Source organism: Condylura cristata, unplaced genomic scaffold (assembly GCF_000260355.1).
Source record: "Condylura cristata isolate star-nosed mole 26May11 unplaced genomic scaffold, ConCri1.0 scaffold00009, whole genome shotgun sequence".
NCBI lineage: Eukaryota > Metazoa > Chordata > Mammalia > Eulipotyphla > Talpidae > Condylura > Condylura cristata.
Window position 1 is genome coordinate 46,109,460 of NW_004567110.1, and position 16,955 is coordinate 46,126,414.

The following is a 16,955-nucleotide window of genomic DNA, read 5'->3' on the forward strand; positions in this document are numbered from 1 at the left end:
ACCCCAGCTCTTGTTTGCTTACATAAATAAATCTTCAAAAAAAGATTACACCATACCCTTAATAGCTAATTCTTAATAAGTACTATAGAAATACCATAGTAAATACCATTTAGTTTTCTTCATATTGATTTGTTGTTTAATGTCAGTCTTAAGAGACAAGTGTGTAATATCATAAACCATAATTATTTGTGCATGTTGTGTTCAATTAATAGCTGAATTATTGATAAAAATGCTTATGTTAGCATCAATATTAAAAAATGACTTTTCCTATCATTTGCCAGTATCTTATCTATAACTAAGTATTTGCCTAAATTTGCATCTTTCTTAAAGAAACAAAGATAATGTGTAGCTTTTTCCTGTGTGATCTTAAATTTTTATAGCTAATTTATTAAAGATGTATGTCTTATATATGTTATAGGCAAAAAATGTATTTGACATCATCCCTGATATTTTCAAGTTCCTGTTCTATTTTTATTTTGATGATTTTTTAAAAGAATGCTATTTTTTTCTTTTATGTAAATGCTATTTGTTTCTAAACTGAGCAAGTAACTTACAATGAATTTTTTATTGCTAATCTTAAATAGCACTGAGGTGCCACAGAACCCTTATAAAAACAAACTAAGCATGCATGCAGTTAACTTATTTTTAAAAATTCATTAAGCTCATCATAGAATGATTTCATTCAACAGAAATTTATTTGGGGTTGTACTTTAATCCAATTTAAACTTTAAACACTATAGTTGTTGTGCTATATAAAATGTAAAGAATGACTATTTCAAGCCAAACTGAAATATGCATATTTGACCCTATGTTGATTTGGAGAAAAATAGGGAAAGAATATTATTTTTTTCTCCCTATCTCTAGCCATTATGGTTAAGATGATTCCTAGAAGCCCCACTAACTACTAGAGAGAATCATGGTGTAGTGATTCTTTTTCTTCATGCATTTTATTCCAACTTGGAATCTTCTTTAAGTGGATGTAATTTAATCAGGCAATCAGGTAGTATTTAAAAGTAATGTTCTGTGTTTAATTTGAATGTTTTCTTTACCCCCAGTTTCTATTCTAAAACTAATAGACTCCTTTCGATTTGTGTTTTTTAAGGAATAAGTCAGCAACCTGATCCAGGCTTTACTGGGGCTACGACACCCCAGAGTCCTCTGATGTCGCCCAGAATGGCACATACCCAGAGCCCCATGATGCAGCAGTCTCAGGCTAACCCAGCCTATCAGGCCTCCTCTGACATGAATGGATGGACGCAGGGGAATATGGGTGGAAACAGGTACAGCTCTTTCTGCGTTGACAGAAATGATCACCAAGGGTCTTTCTATAGCTCACCAATACCAAGTAGACTGTGAAATAAGCCAGCTTACTTTTCCAAGGATAAAAGTTATCAGAAGTAATGATATTAGGGGGTATAGCTCAGTGGTAGAGCATTTGACTGCAGAAGTGACCAAAAACTTAGGGTATTAGCTTTTATTTAGGAATAAAAGGAACTCCCCCACAGCTGATATGTACTCACCACAGCTGATGATAGAAACTGCAATGAAAGACAATACTTTGTTTTTAGTATTCTCTTTTTTTATTACTTTATAATTCATTCTTCATTTTTGTACAATATCTGCTTTCTTATCTCAGTTATAGTCCCCGTGAAATTCCCACCACCACTTCACCACTTCACTTCATGTGCCATCACCATAGTCCCTTGTGCTCTTCCCTCCCCTGTTTTGACCCTGCTCCCCTCCCAACCCCCTGCAGAATTGGAAGACATTACTTTGAAACCATCCTTATCAATTCATGTAATAAAAACCAACAAATACCTTGCTGGTACAGACATGGAAGTGGGAAATATACTTCTAAACCTTCGTGGTGATGTTAGGAAAGAAGACCGAGCTCAAACCGGCATTCCTCTTCATTCTAACCTCAGTACCTAATGGCTGTCTCACCTGGATTCCTTCCATCTCGGTTTATTTATTCTGAACGAAATACCTGGGAAACATATGCTCAGAATTGCCTGTAAGTCTGCCCTAGGGCTCTAACATTTTAATCATTTCATTATATTCCAGCATGTTTTCACAACAGTCCCCACCACACTTTGGGCAGCAAGCAAACACCAGCATGTACAACAACAATATGAACATCAATGTCTCCATGGCGACCAACACAGGTGGGATGAGCAACATGAACCAGATGACAGGACAGATCAGCATGACCTCAGTGACCTCCGTGCCTACGTCAGGGCTGTCCTCCATGGGTCCCGAGCAGGTAAGCACTGGATAAGCAGCCCATTGTCTTCCCATCAGAGCTTCTTTTCTCTACATTAAATGCATCTTTCCATGCACTTAACCGAATGCTACATTTATGCTGAACAGCGTCCTTCATCTTGCTTTAACATGTGTTAATGTAATTATCAGAAAGACTTGCTAAGGACAAAATAACATGAAAGGACTCCTGATTGCCAAAGATGCTCTTAAAATATTTCTTCATATTTTATATTAATTATACTTCTTTAATATTTAAAGTTTTTCTTACTTGAGAAATTTAGCAATATTTAAAACCAAGCTTTAAAAGTGGAGTGGTGAATATGCTTTTTATAGAATGTTGTTTTAAGTTCAGTTTAGAAACTGTTGTATTCCCTAAAAGTAAAATCAGATGAAATGCAGAAGCCAAGCTCCCTGACATCCAACTAGCCTTATGTGGTGCTTCCCTCGAGACTTTACACAAAACCTTTGATGTCTCAGGGAGTCAATCTGGGATTCACATATCTCTGGTGGGGTAATACAGAGGTGAAAATACTGGTGGTCAATAAAGTTTTTTAAATGTATTTACTAAAGATGTATTTTTGAAGGGCACTGAAGGCTTGACATTCTGCTACTTAAAGTACTTTACACAAAGTAATGATGTAGTAAATATCCTGAATCTTCATATATGGAGAAACTGAGACATTATTAACCAATAATGTAAGTCTCACTTGGAACATGACTGTAAGAATGGTAAAATACTGAACGTTGGACTATTTATTTATTTAATCCTGATGTTGGTAAACCACATTTCACATGAAAATTTGTTAAGTTCTACCATACCTCAGTATTTTAGTTTATAAAAATAGAAAGTGTTGCGAATGGTAAAATACTGAACGTTGGACTATTTATTTATTTAATCCTGATGTTGGTAAACCACATTTCACATGAAAATTTGTTAAGTTCTACCATGCCTCAGTATTTTAGTTTATAAAAATAGAAAGTGTTGCTTGGAAAAATTTAAATACTTTTGCAAATTAAAAAGTGTGTATGTATTTGTGTTGATAATTTGTATTTCTGTATTTGAATTGAGGGAGGCCAGGAATAAAGGCACATCTTTACAATGAAGAAAATATTTCATTGATGTTGAATTTTCTGCGAAAATTTGCCATTGATGGCCCCTGCTATGCTTTCTCTTAGAAAATGTATTCTTAAATATGTACAAGGCTCTAAGATACTTCGTTCTAGCTATTGACGGCAGCAGATGTTATAGGAGGAAATCCAGATGTTTACATAGGAAAAGAATTAAAACTTGCCGTTGCCTCATGCACAACAATTTACTTTGCTAGACTTCTTAATTCCAGAGGACTTTCCCGAAGCCTTCACTATTAGCTCCACAAGTTTGTTTTGCAAATATTTCTAATTTCTGCTTCAAAGCCTCATTTCCTTGGCCTGTTCCTTCGGCTGCTTTAGGGAATTCTTCTTGATACCTTCACAGCTGGACATGGTGCCCCTTCACCAAACCCTGCCCTGATTGCTTTCTAGGGAACTTATAAAGTGAGAGCCGGGCCCAGCATGAGTTCAATCCCCAGCCCAAGAGGTGACCCACGTGGCGTGGCAGACCTATCCTGACCCATCTGCTGCTCCCCTCAGCAGTGTACCTGTTCTGCTCCCCACCTTGTCTCTGGTGAATCCTCTCACCACCCTTGCACCCCTGGCTTATACCCCAATTCTGTATGCATAAACAAATAAATCTTAAAAAAAAAAAATAAAGTGAGAGCGATTGGGATGACCTAGTCTAGCATGAGTCTTCATTAACCCACCCAAACCATAAATTGGTACATTTTTAATAATCCAGGTTGCTTTGAAACTTTTGCATGGATTTATATCTCTGAATATCAGAATTAATTTGGAAATCAAAAAGATAACTGATAAAATCAGTCTTATATTAACATTTCTACATTTACTTTGTAATTTGTAAAAGAAATATATGAATGCTAATAAGCAGAGAAGATTCATAAAATCCAGCACTGTTTTGAATATTCATACTTGTGATGCTAATTAATAACTTAAAGATATCAGAAACCTCTTGAGTGATTTCGGAGTACCAAATATGAATCAGCCAAAAAAGTGAACATTTTATGTCTTGAAAATGTTTCTAGTATTTACTAGGTCTTCAATGTCTATGCAGATGCAAATAAAATTTGATTTTGTAGGCACCGAGTATACTTATTTTCTGGTACTCCATATTCCCTGCCCCTATTCCTGCCGATGTGTGTGTTTTTATGGAGAAATAGACACAAGGATATAGGTATTTTTATGTAATCCTGTTGCCCTTTAATTCTACTTCTAAGAACAAAGAAGGAGAAGATTGATGATTGGTTGGCTCCCAGTATACTTTTGTCTGCCCTGCTAAATATAGTCACTGTCTTGTGCCCAGGTTAATGATCCTGCTCTGAGGGGAGGCAACCTTTTCCCAAACCAGCTGCCTGGAATGGATATGATTAAGCAGGAGGGAGATGCATCACGGGTAAGAAATAACAAAGATACGCATGAACATAGTAGTAAAGTGATACACAAAATTTGGCACAGATAGGTTGTCAACTAAGTGATTTAAGATATAATGGTTGTGTTTTTGTTTCAATTGCATTACTTTTTTTAGATGACAGTGATTTACAACACTGTGTATGATTTATTGGTGAAGATTTGCACTTCTTAGATATATGTTACCACACTATACTCACCACCAGAGTGCCCATAATCGTATACCATAGTCCACGGGGCATCACCCTACTGTGGTCTCTACCCCTTACTTTTTCCCTTTGGTAGCCTCCCTTCTACAGTAAGATTTTTAGATTTGTATTAGTTTATTTTTATTTATTCCATTGCTGTGTTCTTTATATTCTGCATGAGTAAAATCATTACATACTATCTTTCTCCTTCTGACCTTTTTAACTTAGCATAATCCTCTCTACTTTCCTTCATGTGGTTGCCATTTTATCACTTTTTGTAGCTGAATAGTATTCTATTATATATATAATCATAAATTCTTTATTTAGTTTTCTTTGGAATTGAGGTGGTTTCTATACCTTGACTATTATAAATAATGGTGCAGTGAAATTAGGAATGGATATATCCCAAATTAGTGTTTTGCATTCTTCAGAGAGCTACCTAACAGTAAAATTGCTAGATCTTATGGTATATCTATTTTTAATATTTTGAAAAACCTCCTTCCTGTTCTGTAGGGGTGGGACCAATCTACATTCCCACAAACAGTGACGAAGCCTCTTTTTTCTCCACATCCTTTCCAACACTTGTTTCTGGTCTTTTCAATATGATTCTTACACAGGTGTAAGATGATAACTCAATGTGATTTTAATACTTACTTCCTGATGATTTGTGATAATGATCAATTTGTAATGTGTCTGTTGGCTATCTGTATATATATATATATATATATATATATTTTTAAAGATGTATTTATTTCTGCATATAGAACTGGGGTACAGGCCAGGGGTGCAGGGGTGGTGAGAGAATTCACCAGAGACAGATGGGGAGCACAGCAGGTAGATTGATAAAGTACACTGCTGAGGGGTGCATCTGAGCAAGACAGGAGAGGTCTGCCACACCATGGGGATCACCTCCAGGGCCAATGATTGAACTCGCACTGAAGTGACTGCTGCTAGCTTGCAGGGTGGTACTTTAACCCACTGCACCACCAGGGAGGGCCTATCTGTATATTTTCTTTGAGGAACTGTCTAACTCATCTGCCCACTGTTTTTAAATATATTTGTTTTTACATCATTGTTCATTTTTATAGTGTTTGATTTCTCCCCCCTAGTGTAGTCTCCACAAAATTCGCACCATCAAGTCACATGTGAACAATCACCATAGTCTTTTGTGCTCTCCCTTCTCCCGTTTTTATGTCTCCCCCTCCCCTGCTGAATGTCTCCAATTTATAGTTTGCCTACTAGTTTTATATTTTTTCCCCTGACCCCTTGTTTGGTTTCCTTATATTCCTTCTATAAGTGAAACCATCCAATATTTTTCCTTTTCTTCCTGACTTATTTCACTAAGCATAATCCCTTCCAGTTCCATCCATGTTGCTACACATGGCATGTGTTTATCTTTTTCATTGCTGAGTATTATTCCATCGTATATATACACTGCATGTTCTTGATCCAGTCATCTCTTTTTGGGCATTTGGGTTGTTTCCATATCTTACCTATTGTAAATAGTGCTATGATAAACATAGGGTTGCAGGTTTCCTTGGGAATTAATGTTTTTGTATCTTTTCCATAGATTCCCTGGAGTGGAATTGCCAGGTCATATGGTAATTGCAATTTTAGTAGTTTGAGCATCCTCCACACATCTTTCTATAGTGATTTGCATTCCCACCATCAGTGTAAAAACATTCCTTTTTCTCTACATCCTCATCAGCATTTGTTGTTGCAGGTATTTTTAATTTGGCATCTGCCCACTTTTTGATTGGGTTCTTTGCTTTCCTTTTGTTTTAGGATGGCTTTTCATTTTTATGATAGCTTCGTCTGTACAGAAGTTTATTAGTTTGATGTAATCCCATTTGTTTATTTTTGCTTTTGTTTCCCTCACTACTGGAATTGAGTCTCCAAAGATCTCATTAAAACCAATGTCATGGAGTAGATTTCCTATATTTTCTTATATATATTTAATGGTGTTAGGTCTTCCATCCAAGTCTTTAATCCATTTAAGTTAATTTTTCCATATGGTGTAATTTTATTCTTTTGCATGTAGTGGTCCAGTTTCCCAACACCGTTTGTTGAAGAGACTTTACTTTTCCCAATGATTTATTTTGACCCCTTTCTTCATAGATTAACTGTCACATTAGTGTGGATTTATTTCTAAACTCTCAATTCTATTCCATTTTAGTCTATGTGTCTATTCTCAAATTTTTTGATTACCAAAGCTGTTCAGCATAGTTTGAGGTCAGGGAATGTGATTACTTCCTTCTCTTCTTTGCCAGGATTCATTGCACTTTTATTCAGTTCTACTGTACTGGTCTGTCCAGTTTTATTCCAGCATCACAGTGTTTGATTATATAGTGCTGTGGGATAGTTTTAAATGTAGGTAGGATGTTACCTCCGTTTGCTTTTGTATGGATTGTTTTGGTTATTTGGGGTCTTTGAAAGTTCCATACAAATATCAGCCCTGTCTGCTATATTTCTTTGAGAAATGCCGTTGAAAATGTAGTAGGGATTGCATTGAGGTATATTGCTTTGGGTAAGATGACCATCCTAACATTCTTCCAGTCCACGAGCAGGGAGTAACTTTGCCTTGTGTATTCTTTTATTTTTTTTTTAATAATGCCTTACAGTTTTTGTTGTACAGGTCTTTCACTTCATTAAATTTATTCTTAAGTATTTGATTCTTCTTGATGCTATTGTAAATGGAATTCTTTCCTTGGTTTCTTTACCTTCTGGTTCATTGTTTGATAATAGGAACGCAACAGTGTTCTGTAGATTGATTTTGTAGCATTCCATTTCACAGCACCAATTTTTTGTTTCAAACTTGTGAGGGAATCTTTAAAGGGTTTTCTATGTGTATTATCTGCAGATAATCTGCAAATAGTGCTTGTTTAACTACTACTTTTCCAATTTGGATTCCTTTTCTGTCTTTGTCTTGCCTACTATCTCTTACTAGGACATCCATACTACATTGACTAGAGATAGTGAGAGTGAACATCCTTGTCTTAGACCTTCTCTTAGCAAAAAACTTTTAGTTTTTCACCACTGAGTATATTAGCTGTGGTTTTGACATACATGGCCTCTGTTATGTGGACTTACATTTGCTTTTTCTAAATCATAATGTTAGGTTTTTTAGGGGGATGAAGAGGAAATAACTTACAATTAATTAGTCTCCCTTAATTCTGTATCCTTTATCAGTATTTTTCTATATTTCAGCTTGCTTTGGCAACAATATTGTATATTGTTTATTACTATTTTGTTCTAAGGAGGTCTTACCATGTTGGGTCAAATTTTGAAATCATAGACTACTTGGTATTTGAAACCTAAGTTAATGTTGTACCTAGCTGTAGATCTACCACAGGGGAGACTTTTGTGGGCAGTTTAGCACATAGTAAATGAGTCTGCAGAGTCCTCTAAAGGTAAAGAATATATAACCTCAGCAGAAGTTAGCACTCCTAAAAATTTCTCTCTTAGTGGGGAAAATGTAGGTTTGGTGTTGAATTTCCTACCAAAAATTAGCTCTTTGATGGTTTTGTTAATATTTATCTTCATGTTCAAAAAAGTAATAGCATAAATTTGATCCAGATTTTAATAACATAGTATGTAAATTTTCTTTGTTTCTCTTATGTATAGAACCACTTATGTATAGGCCACCAAGTGTAGGTATTATTGAACATGTCCACATATACAAGTCATCTAACTGCTTAACATATTGATATAGTAAGTTGAAAAATATGCAAGACATTTAACACTAGCCATGTGTTTAGACTCCTAAAGTGCCACCAGTAGAGGCTTGAAGCTCCCTCAACGGGCTGTCACCTTTCTTACTCCCAGTACTAATCTCCCCTCTTCTCCATCAGTACATAACTCAGTGGTGGTCTATCCATGAAAAGCAAAAGCTTGAAGTCTGGGATACACTTTCCAAAGGAACAGTGACACTAATGGTTATTAGATGCCCGCAAAGGAGCCCATTTTCACCTAAAAGTGCTTGGGAGCTTAACCTCTGAGCACATGCCTCTATGGGGGGAAAGAAGCATACAGGTGGGTACAAGGATCACATTTTCCTCCCTGAAACGACACAGTGAGATACTACTTCTTTCCATTGTCCATCACTGTGACTGCCAACTATATCCATATATCAGGGCTCCAGCACCCTGATAGAATTTCACTCTATAGATGAGGCCTCAGAAATACTGCCTTCTGAGAACAGCCCCACAGCTTAGTCATCTTCTGCTGTCTTCTAAGAGCCCTAGAATTGATTTGCCTAATATCCTTCCTTTTGCTTTGTTATCTCCAAGAAGACTTGCCTGCTATAAAGCCACTTAGTGGTTCCATAGTCTCATTTTTTACATATAGAATTAAAAAAAGAAATGTGTAGTACTGCAAGCCTGGTTCTCTGCTAAGAGCTTCATTTAGATTCTTGTGCCATACCTGTATGGCTACTGTCGAGCCCTTCATTACTCGTAATGTGAAGAAATGAACCTAGGCAGGCTGGTCCCCAAATGTGTGTATTGTTAGCCCCTATACTGCTTCACCTACTTGCCCAAAGGAGACAGAGCTCTGAGATTCCTCCTAAGGGTTTTTTTTTTTTTTTTAAAGATTTACTTATTCATATAGAACTGGGGTACAGGCCAGAGATGTGGAGGGTGAGAAGATTCACCAGAGACAGAGTGGGGAGCGGAACAGGTAGATCGACGAAGTACACTGCTGAGGGAAGCAGCGGGCAGGTCAGGAGAGGTCTGCCACGCCATGTGGTCACCTCCGGGGCAGGCGGGGATCGAACTCATGCGGAAGAGGCTTAAGCTTCTTAGTGCTGTGCTTTAACCCACTGCGCCACCAGGGAGGGCCCCTCTTAAGGGTTTTTATGCAGGTAATATTAAGGAAGTTCGAAAAGGAAGTTCGAAAAGGAACAAATTACTTCCTCCTTTGTTGCCATTCCCTTCTCTATACATCCTGAAGGGAAGAAAAAGATAGTCATACATCCTATAGGATAGAGTAAAGATTCATGAAGAGTCCTTTCTCTTGGGCATTGGGATACCTCATTTCAGAAGGGAAGAAACTCTGAAATAAAGAGAAGAAGTGTAACTTTTGACGTCTGAGGTACTGAGACCAAACCATCATATTTAGACCTTCCAACTATTTTTGCATAAGGAGACTGAATGTCAGAAGATTCAGTAATTTACCCAAGATCACACCACTAGTGTGGTAGAATATATCAGAAGAGACCATAAACTGCAGTACCACAGAAAGATGGCGACCTTCCTAGCTTACTTGAGTAGTCTGCAGGGCTGGTGCTAGGCCCAGGGAAGAAACAGACCCAACTGAACCCAAATCTTTACCTTCATTCCCACCTGGTGCCTGCTGAGTGTTTATTAAGCCCAGATGGAAAGATTAGTATTAGGATCACAAAAAGCAACTTTCAAAAAATAAAAGATGTCTTCTCTGTCAGAAGCACCTTTCCAGATTCATGGTGACAATTCTCTCTATTATCATTTAGCCAAGGCCATTTATAACTCCTCTCACTTGCTGTTTTTTACATCCCCACTGTAAAATTATTCATCTAATTTGTTCATGCTGATTGTTAAGGCCCAAGAATAGTCTGTCACTGACACACTTTCCTTCAGAGATTATGTGCAGTAAGTCTCTTCTAATCCATGCATCATCACTGAAGATCACTTTCGGTTGACCACCATACTCCTTAGGTGTAGGCATCTACAGCCTCCTGTTTCTTTAATCTGCTCTGCCACTGTTGCTAATCTAAAAACTATTTTCAGGATTTTTATTGCTAATTTAGTTCTTTTTCTTGAATAGAAACCTCTGTAATCCACTAGTACTTGGAACTGTGTTCCATTTATTTTGAAATGGAGATTAAAATTGCACCCTGCTTTTAGCAGAGTTTATATATTATAACCATGAACTCATCAAGAAACTACTTGGAGAAGGAACATAATTTTATTTAATCATAAAAGCCTTTCTTTTACAAGAACTTGTTACAGTTTTCCTTTATATTTTATGTATACTTAAATATATTAAAATTGAGTTTCCTGTCCAGCAGCATGACTTTTGTACAAAGTATAGTTGTAATGACTTGGATTTTCTAGTGTGGAAGAAATTGTTCGTTAACTAGGATCAGCTTTCAATTAGCTATTATGATGATAGTAGCATTGGCATTTACTAAGTACTTACTTTATATCCCAGGAACTATATGAATACTTTATGCACATCATTTTGTTTCATCCTCACAACAGCTGTAAGAAGTCTTAATCACAGAAAAATGAAATGACTCCTCACCCCCTAACATGATGCAGCCAGGATGTAAACCTAAGCAGTGTTGAGTTCCAGAGATGCATGGCCTGTATGACTTATTTCACCAAACTGATTCTGTTAGCTGCTTATTGATGACACATCATATTAAAGAATACTGCCTTAGAGATTCTCAGCATACGTCTCAATAGATATTTTTACACTAACAAGAAAATAGCTATTTTTTTCATATTTCAATCAGAGGTTGAGATATTTCCACATAAAATAAGTGACATAAACTATGAATAAATATTCAGCTTTATGCTATAGAGAAAAAGTACATTAATTGTTTTCTCAAAAAAGAAACATAATCAGAGGTATTTTCCTAAGCTAGTTTTTTGTAAGTTTAGGGGAACTGTGTTCCTGGCCAGGAATGTAATTCCACCTGTGACCCATAGAAACAGTTTCTCCCAAGTTGCTGTTTTCAAGGTGCTGTGGACTTTGAGCTGACTTTTTCTCTAAGCTTACTTAAATTAGATCATCTCTAATGGCCCTGATGTGCCAAAATTCTTTTTCTAAATAACTAAATCCCAAAAGCTGTTGGCGTATGTTCCCACTGCAACCAGTATTTATCCTCTCATAACTGAGGTCACATTGCTGTGTAACCTGTTATCTACTTAGCCCATTCAGTAATGTTGTGATAGCAGTAACTGGAACTGTATTGTTAAGTGTGTACTTGGCACACAGTGTAACATGCCCAGTTACATTTGCTGAGTGAATAAAAACTTGGGGCAGGCTACAGGAGGTAAATAGATAAAAGGTAAAGAAAAGGATTGATAGGTATTTTATACCCACCAAGGAAACCCCCTTCTACCTGATCCTCACTGTCATTCAAATGCTAGCACAAAGCATCCAGATAATGGCATGAATGCCCCTCTTTTCGGAAACCCTACTTTATTTAGCTAGCTGAAGCCAAGAAGAACCCCATGGAAAAGTACGAATATTTCAGAGTGAGAATTAAGAGGGACATTTTATAAGAAGTGAGTTTGTACTAGATGATTTGAGAAACAATTATATGTGCATAAAACAAATGATGTGGACACTTGCAAACTGAGTATTGTCAACATGAGTAATTCAGCAACTGGGTATCTCAGTAATCTCTGTTGAGAAGATGAAAGAGATTAAATTGGCCTAGGGTGTCACTGGTAAGAGAGCAGCAGTCATTTAGGAGGAGAGTTTGGTAATCCATTAAGTAAACATCCTTCAAAATAGCATTAGACTCTGCTGACATTTTGAAACATTGTGTTCCCGTAGCAACAGTGCCATCTGCTTGTCTGCATCAAAAATCCAGTGGAACCCCTCCAAATACAGCCTTCATGAATGGCATCATTTTTTGAAAGCAAAGGCAGTTGGATGTTTTGTGATGGCCTTTATTATGATGGTTCTCCAAAAATTTCAGAAATATTTCACAACTTTCTCTTTTCTGCAGAAATACTGCTGACACCGAAGGTGGCTGGTTGCTCCTTTCTTCAGTTGACTGGGCTCACTTGCTCAAAAACACTTACCCAGCTTGGAGAGCTGTGTCTACTTGTTTTGACCCCTCCTACCTGCCAGCCAGTTCTGCCAGAGTAAGATCAGCAGAGGGCCCTGGGCGCTCACTCCCGGGGTGGAGTCCACTGGGCTGTTGCAGGAGGAGCCGCTCTCCTCTCGACAGTCTGAAGCTCGCGTCCAGACAGTTGCTCAGTCTGTTCACTGCATTCACCTTAGTGCAACTTAGATCTCTCCTGCAAAGTAAATGTTGACAGGCAAATTTCATACCCATGTCAGATTGAATGTATTTAAATGTGTGTATTTAAGGAAAACACCATGCTCTTGTTCTGTTCCTATTTGATTCCAGACACTGGTTTCTTGCTTTGTTTTCCTTGGCTAATCGGTCTAGTACAAAAAGAATAAGATTTCATCTGGGGGAAAGAAAAGAATTTTGAAAAATCAAACTCTCTCTCAAGGTGTTTTAAGCTGAAACCTGCATTTAGGAGAAAAGCAAACGTACCATGGACAGCGCTGTGTGTACAGAGACACCCAGGAAGTGAAGACCAATAAAGTCATACCTGTATCTTCATAGAAAACTCAAAATACCCTGTTGGAAAGAGTTTCCAGTCACTGAACATATGAAAAGGAGCCCGTGAGAGGGCTAGTCATGTTAACAAGTACTTTTTCCTTTTTATCCTTTGTTTAAACTTAACTAGTTCACCTACATTGTGAATCAAGAAGAACGATTTTCCCTTCTAAGTTAAGCTCCCTTCACAGTGATCAGACAGCTTAAAGCTGCATCTCTCGTTCCCATCCTGACCTTTCTTTTTCTGTTCCCTCTCACCTTCTCCAGTTCTCCCCACTTTCATATTTTTCAAAAATAATAAAAGCAACAGAAACCAGGTAAGCCCTTTATTTCCTTAAATGTTTGCCAGCCACTTATCAATTGCGAATGATTAAATTTCAGAAATAGGCATTTACTGGCAAGGAGAGGAACAAAGTTAGGACTTGATACCAACCAAGCTAAGGATGCCTACTTTGGAAGCATGCTTATTCTGTTCCCCAGCAACACCGGCCTACAAAATAGGAGAAGAAAATGGTGTGTTTAAAGTTGACAGCAGATATCACGACAGATTTAACCTCTGCCATGTGTTTTTTATTTTGTTTTTTAGCAGTGCTGACTAAACCGAAGTTTTGTAAGGTACATAAAATCCAATTTATATGTAAACAAGCAATAATTTAAGTTGAAAACTTAAGTGTTTCAATTGTATAATTTTTGTGAGGTATACATATTGTGGAATTGACTAAAAAAATGAGGTACTTCAGTATTAAATTAGATATCTTCATAGCAATGTCTCCTAAAGGTGTTTTGTAAAGGATATCAAACCTTGATTAGACCTAATTTGTAGACTTAAGACTTTTTATTTTCTAAACCTGTGATTCTGCTCATAAATCATTTATCTAATCTATATGATATGCAGCCGCTGTAGGAACCAGTTCTTGATTTTTATATGTTTATATTCTTTCTTAATGAACCTTAGAAAGACTACATCTTACTAAGCAGGCCACTTTTATGGTTGTTTTTCTTGCCCACTCTGGTAGGGGAATAATCTTTTATTAATTGGTATCAGTTTCAGACAACTGCAATACCTAGAAACTGATGACCTTTTTTGAGCTATTTTTCCCCAACCCCTAATACACATACTTTCTTACCTAAATTTCAGATTGATGTCTTTTTGATGTCTAAAAAGCAAAGCATTTTATATCTCATTAACCAGGCTTTTTAGGAACAGAAAGGTTTTTCCTTGAAATTTTATTGTTTATTTGTGGCAGGGTGAAAAATGTACAAACTACCCCTATTTATATATATGTATATCTCTCTCTATATGTACAGGTTATGGGAGTATAGAAAGAGATATAGCCCAAAGATAAATGCTAAGTAGACAGTCTGAAAGTGTTGCTCCATACTAAAGAAATTTTCTGGAAATTTGCATTTCGATACTTTTTTCCACTTGAGCGGGGTTTCACTACAGGGCGGTGGCCAAGGAACAGCACTTCTCAGCGGCCACCAGTTCACGTGTGCCCCTCACAGGTTCTACTTTTCTCAACCAAACCATTGGGTTGCCCAGCGGTGATGGGAAAAAGCGAGCAAGATGTTGGCCCAGAACTCCATGTCCTCATCAGTGGGATGAGGCTTACGTTCTACACAGTTTCATATGACCAGTTTTAAGTTGATTTTTAGAAATATGTGAATTAGAGTTTTAACTTGACACAGCACAAAAAAGAAATGGAGTTTAAACTGGATTGTTATGTTTTGAGTTTTAAGTCCCTTTTCACTATAACACTGTCTAAAAATATCTGTGTATCTTTTTTCGTTTGTCCATCTGCCCACTGTGTTTTAATGTCAGTCCCAAGTCAGACAAATCTGCAAAGCCTGTGATACTGGTAATTTAGAATAATTCATGATTACTGTTTTGAAGGAAAAGAGATTACAAATTCTCTCATGGCTCAGATCAGGGAACGGATTTTGCTTTACATCCAATTCAGAGAAGAAAAATAAGCGAAGGGATCCTCTGATCATATTGATCACTGTAGAAGCAAAAGCCAAATCAATCCCCTTCATTATCAGTATTTCTCATGCTGTACACAATAAATTTATTAGGCTAAGTACTTGGTTTTTGTTTAGTAGAACAAATAATCAGTGTTTTACTTATATTACTAATGTGAAAAGCATAAATGTGAAAACTATACATACATTAACTTGGTTGTAAAACTCATTTAAGTGTTCATGTAATGTGGTAAGTTTTAAAAGTGAAGTGAGCTGTTTTACTATAATGAATTCATTTGACTCAAAGATTAAAATGCCCCTTCCCACGTGTATCTCTTACGGCCTGTAATAATTAAAAGCAATGTTTTTGCAGTTTATATAATGCAATTTTTAATCTGTGTTTGAAAATGGAGTTCATATGGGCTTAACACATGAAATGGGTGGCACAGATCCACTTGCAGAACCCAAAGATACACAATCAATTTTGAAATGCAACTTAAGCCATTAATTGTTGGTGTGAATTTAAAATTTTCTAGTATTTGTATGGTAGTATGCTGCCTCAGAGCAAAGCATTCTCTGCACAAATGAAAATTACTGTAGTGGCTTCGATTTTAATTAGAATTTTCTCCCTGGTGTTTCTTTATAGACTAAAAGAAAATCTTTTAAGTTTCTTACTACAGGTAAAAGCTATGTGCAAGAACCTCAAAATGCTAAAATCTAGCATAATGCCTTAGATCTGTTTTTAAGTCTTGTATATTCCTACATAGCTGTCCGATGTATTATATTTGTATAGTGAATTGTGTACAATTTTTGAATAAGTGCATCATCACTTCACCTTTATGTTGTTGAATAGTGATGATGATACATTTCTTCAAACATTTAACTGTCATTTTTTTTTCTTTGTCATTTGTGGGTTTTATTTGTACAGTTCCTCATGAAGTTGCATCTGAGATATGTGTATATGAAAAGATTATACAAGGGTAAAATTAAGCAATATATTAACTATGGTTCTTCAGGAGAAAGCTTACAGTGTTTCAGGTTGTGATTTATTTTCAAAATGGAGTTGACTGAACATCACTTTGTTCACCTGCATTGATGTTTGTATTTCTAGTGTGAGCAGTTTATGCAAAGGTAGATATATTCAGAGAAATTTTAAATACATTTATGCAAGTTAATATTGCTTTGCTGATGCTATTTGCTTATTTGATGTTAAATAATGCTATTGTAAATAAAAATTCTGTTGTTATTGCATCATTTAATAAATTTTAATGCCTTCGGGTTTTACATGCCTTTGGAGATCTTAATGTGTTCGTATTGCATCTTCATTCATGATCATATTTATGATTAAAATACCTGACATGCAACTTAGTAATGTACTTGACACTATTCCCAGAATTTTATTTCATAGATAATCATCTTGAAGCCAAAAGGAATTATATTGCTTTAAGGTTACCTAACAACTTCAAGGCAAATACAGGTCAAATCTAGATCCATTGAGTCCTAAGAATTTTGTATTTCGTAAGTCAGCCTGTTTTAACTTCTCATCCCATTTATCCAAAGATGGAGAAGAATGTAGAGTAGTTTATTAAGGGTAGATATTAAACATTAGAATATTCATTATGGTTTTCATAGATTGGCTTGTTAATAATTGATAAATACAGTAATTAAACCCC

At 36.4% G+C, this 16,955-nt stretch overlaps 1 protein-coding gene across 2 annotated transcripts in view; it reads left to right on the plus strand.

Annotated features, from left to right (window-relative positions):
* Positions 1-16,570, plus strand: part of NCOA2 (nuclear receptor coactivator 2) — a 174,856-nt gene extending 158,286 nt beyond the window's left edge. For both annotated transcript variants that reach the window (XM_004679812.2, XM_012723016.1), the window contains exons 19-22: positions 1,103-1,280; positions 2,065-2,263; positions 4,679-4,768; positions 12,694-16,570. In XM_004679812.2, the coding sequence (XP_004679869.1) occupies positions 1,103-1,280; positions 2,065-2,263; positions 4,679-4,768; positions 12,694-12,705 (479 nt within the window). In that variant the 3' untranslated portion in view covers positions 12,706-16,570. The remainder of the gene's footprint in view (positions 1-1,102; positions 1,281-2,064; positions 2,264-4,678; positions 4,769-12,693) is intronic.
* The last annotated feature ends 385 nt before the right edge of the window (positions 16,571-16,955 follow it).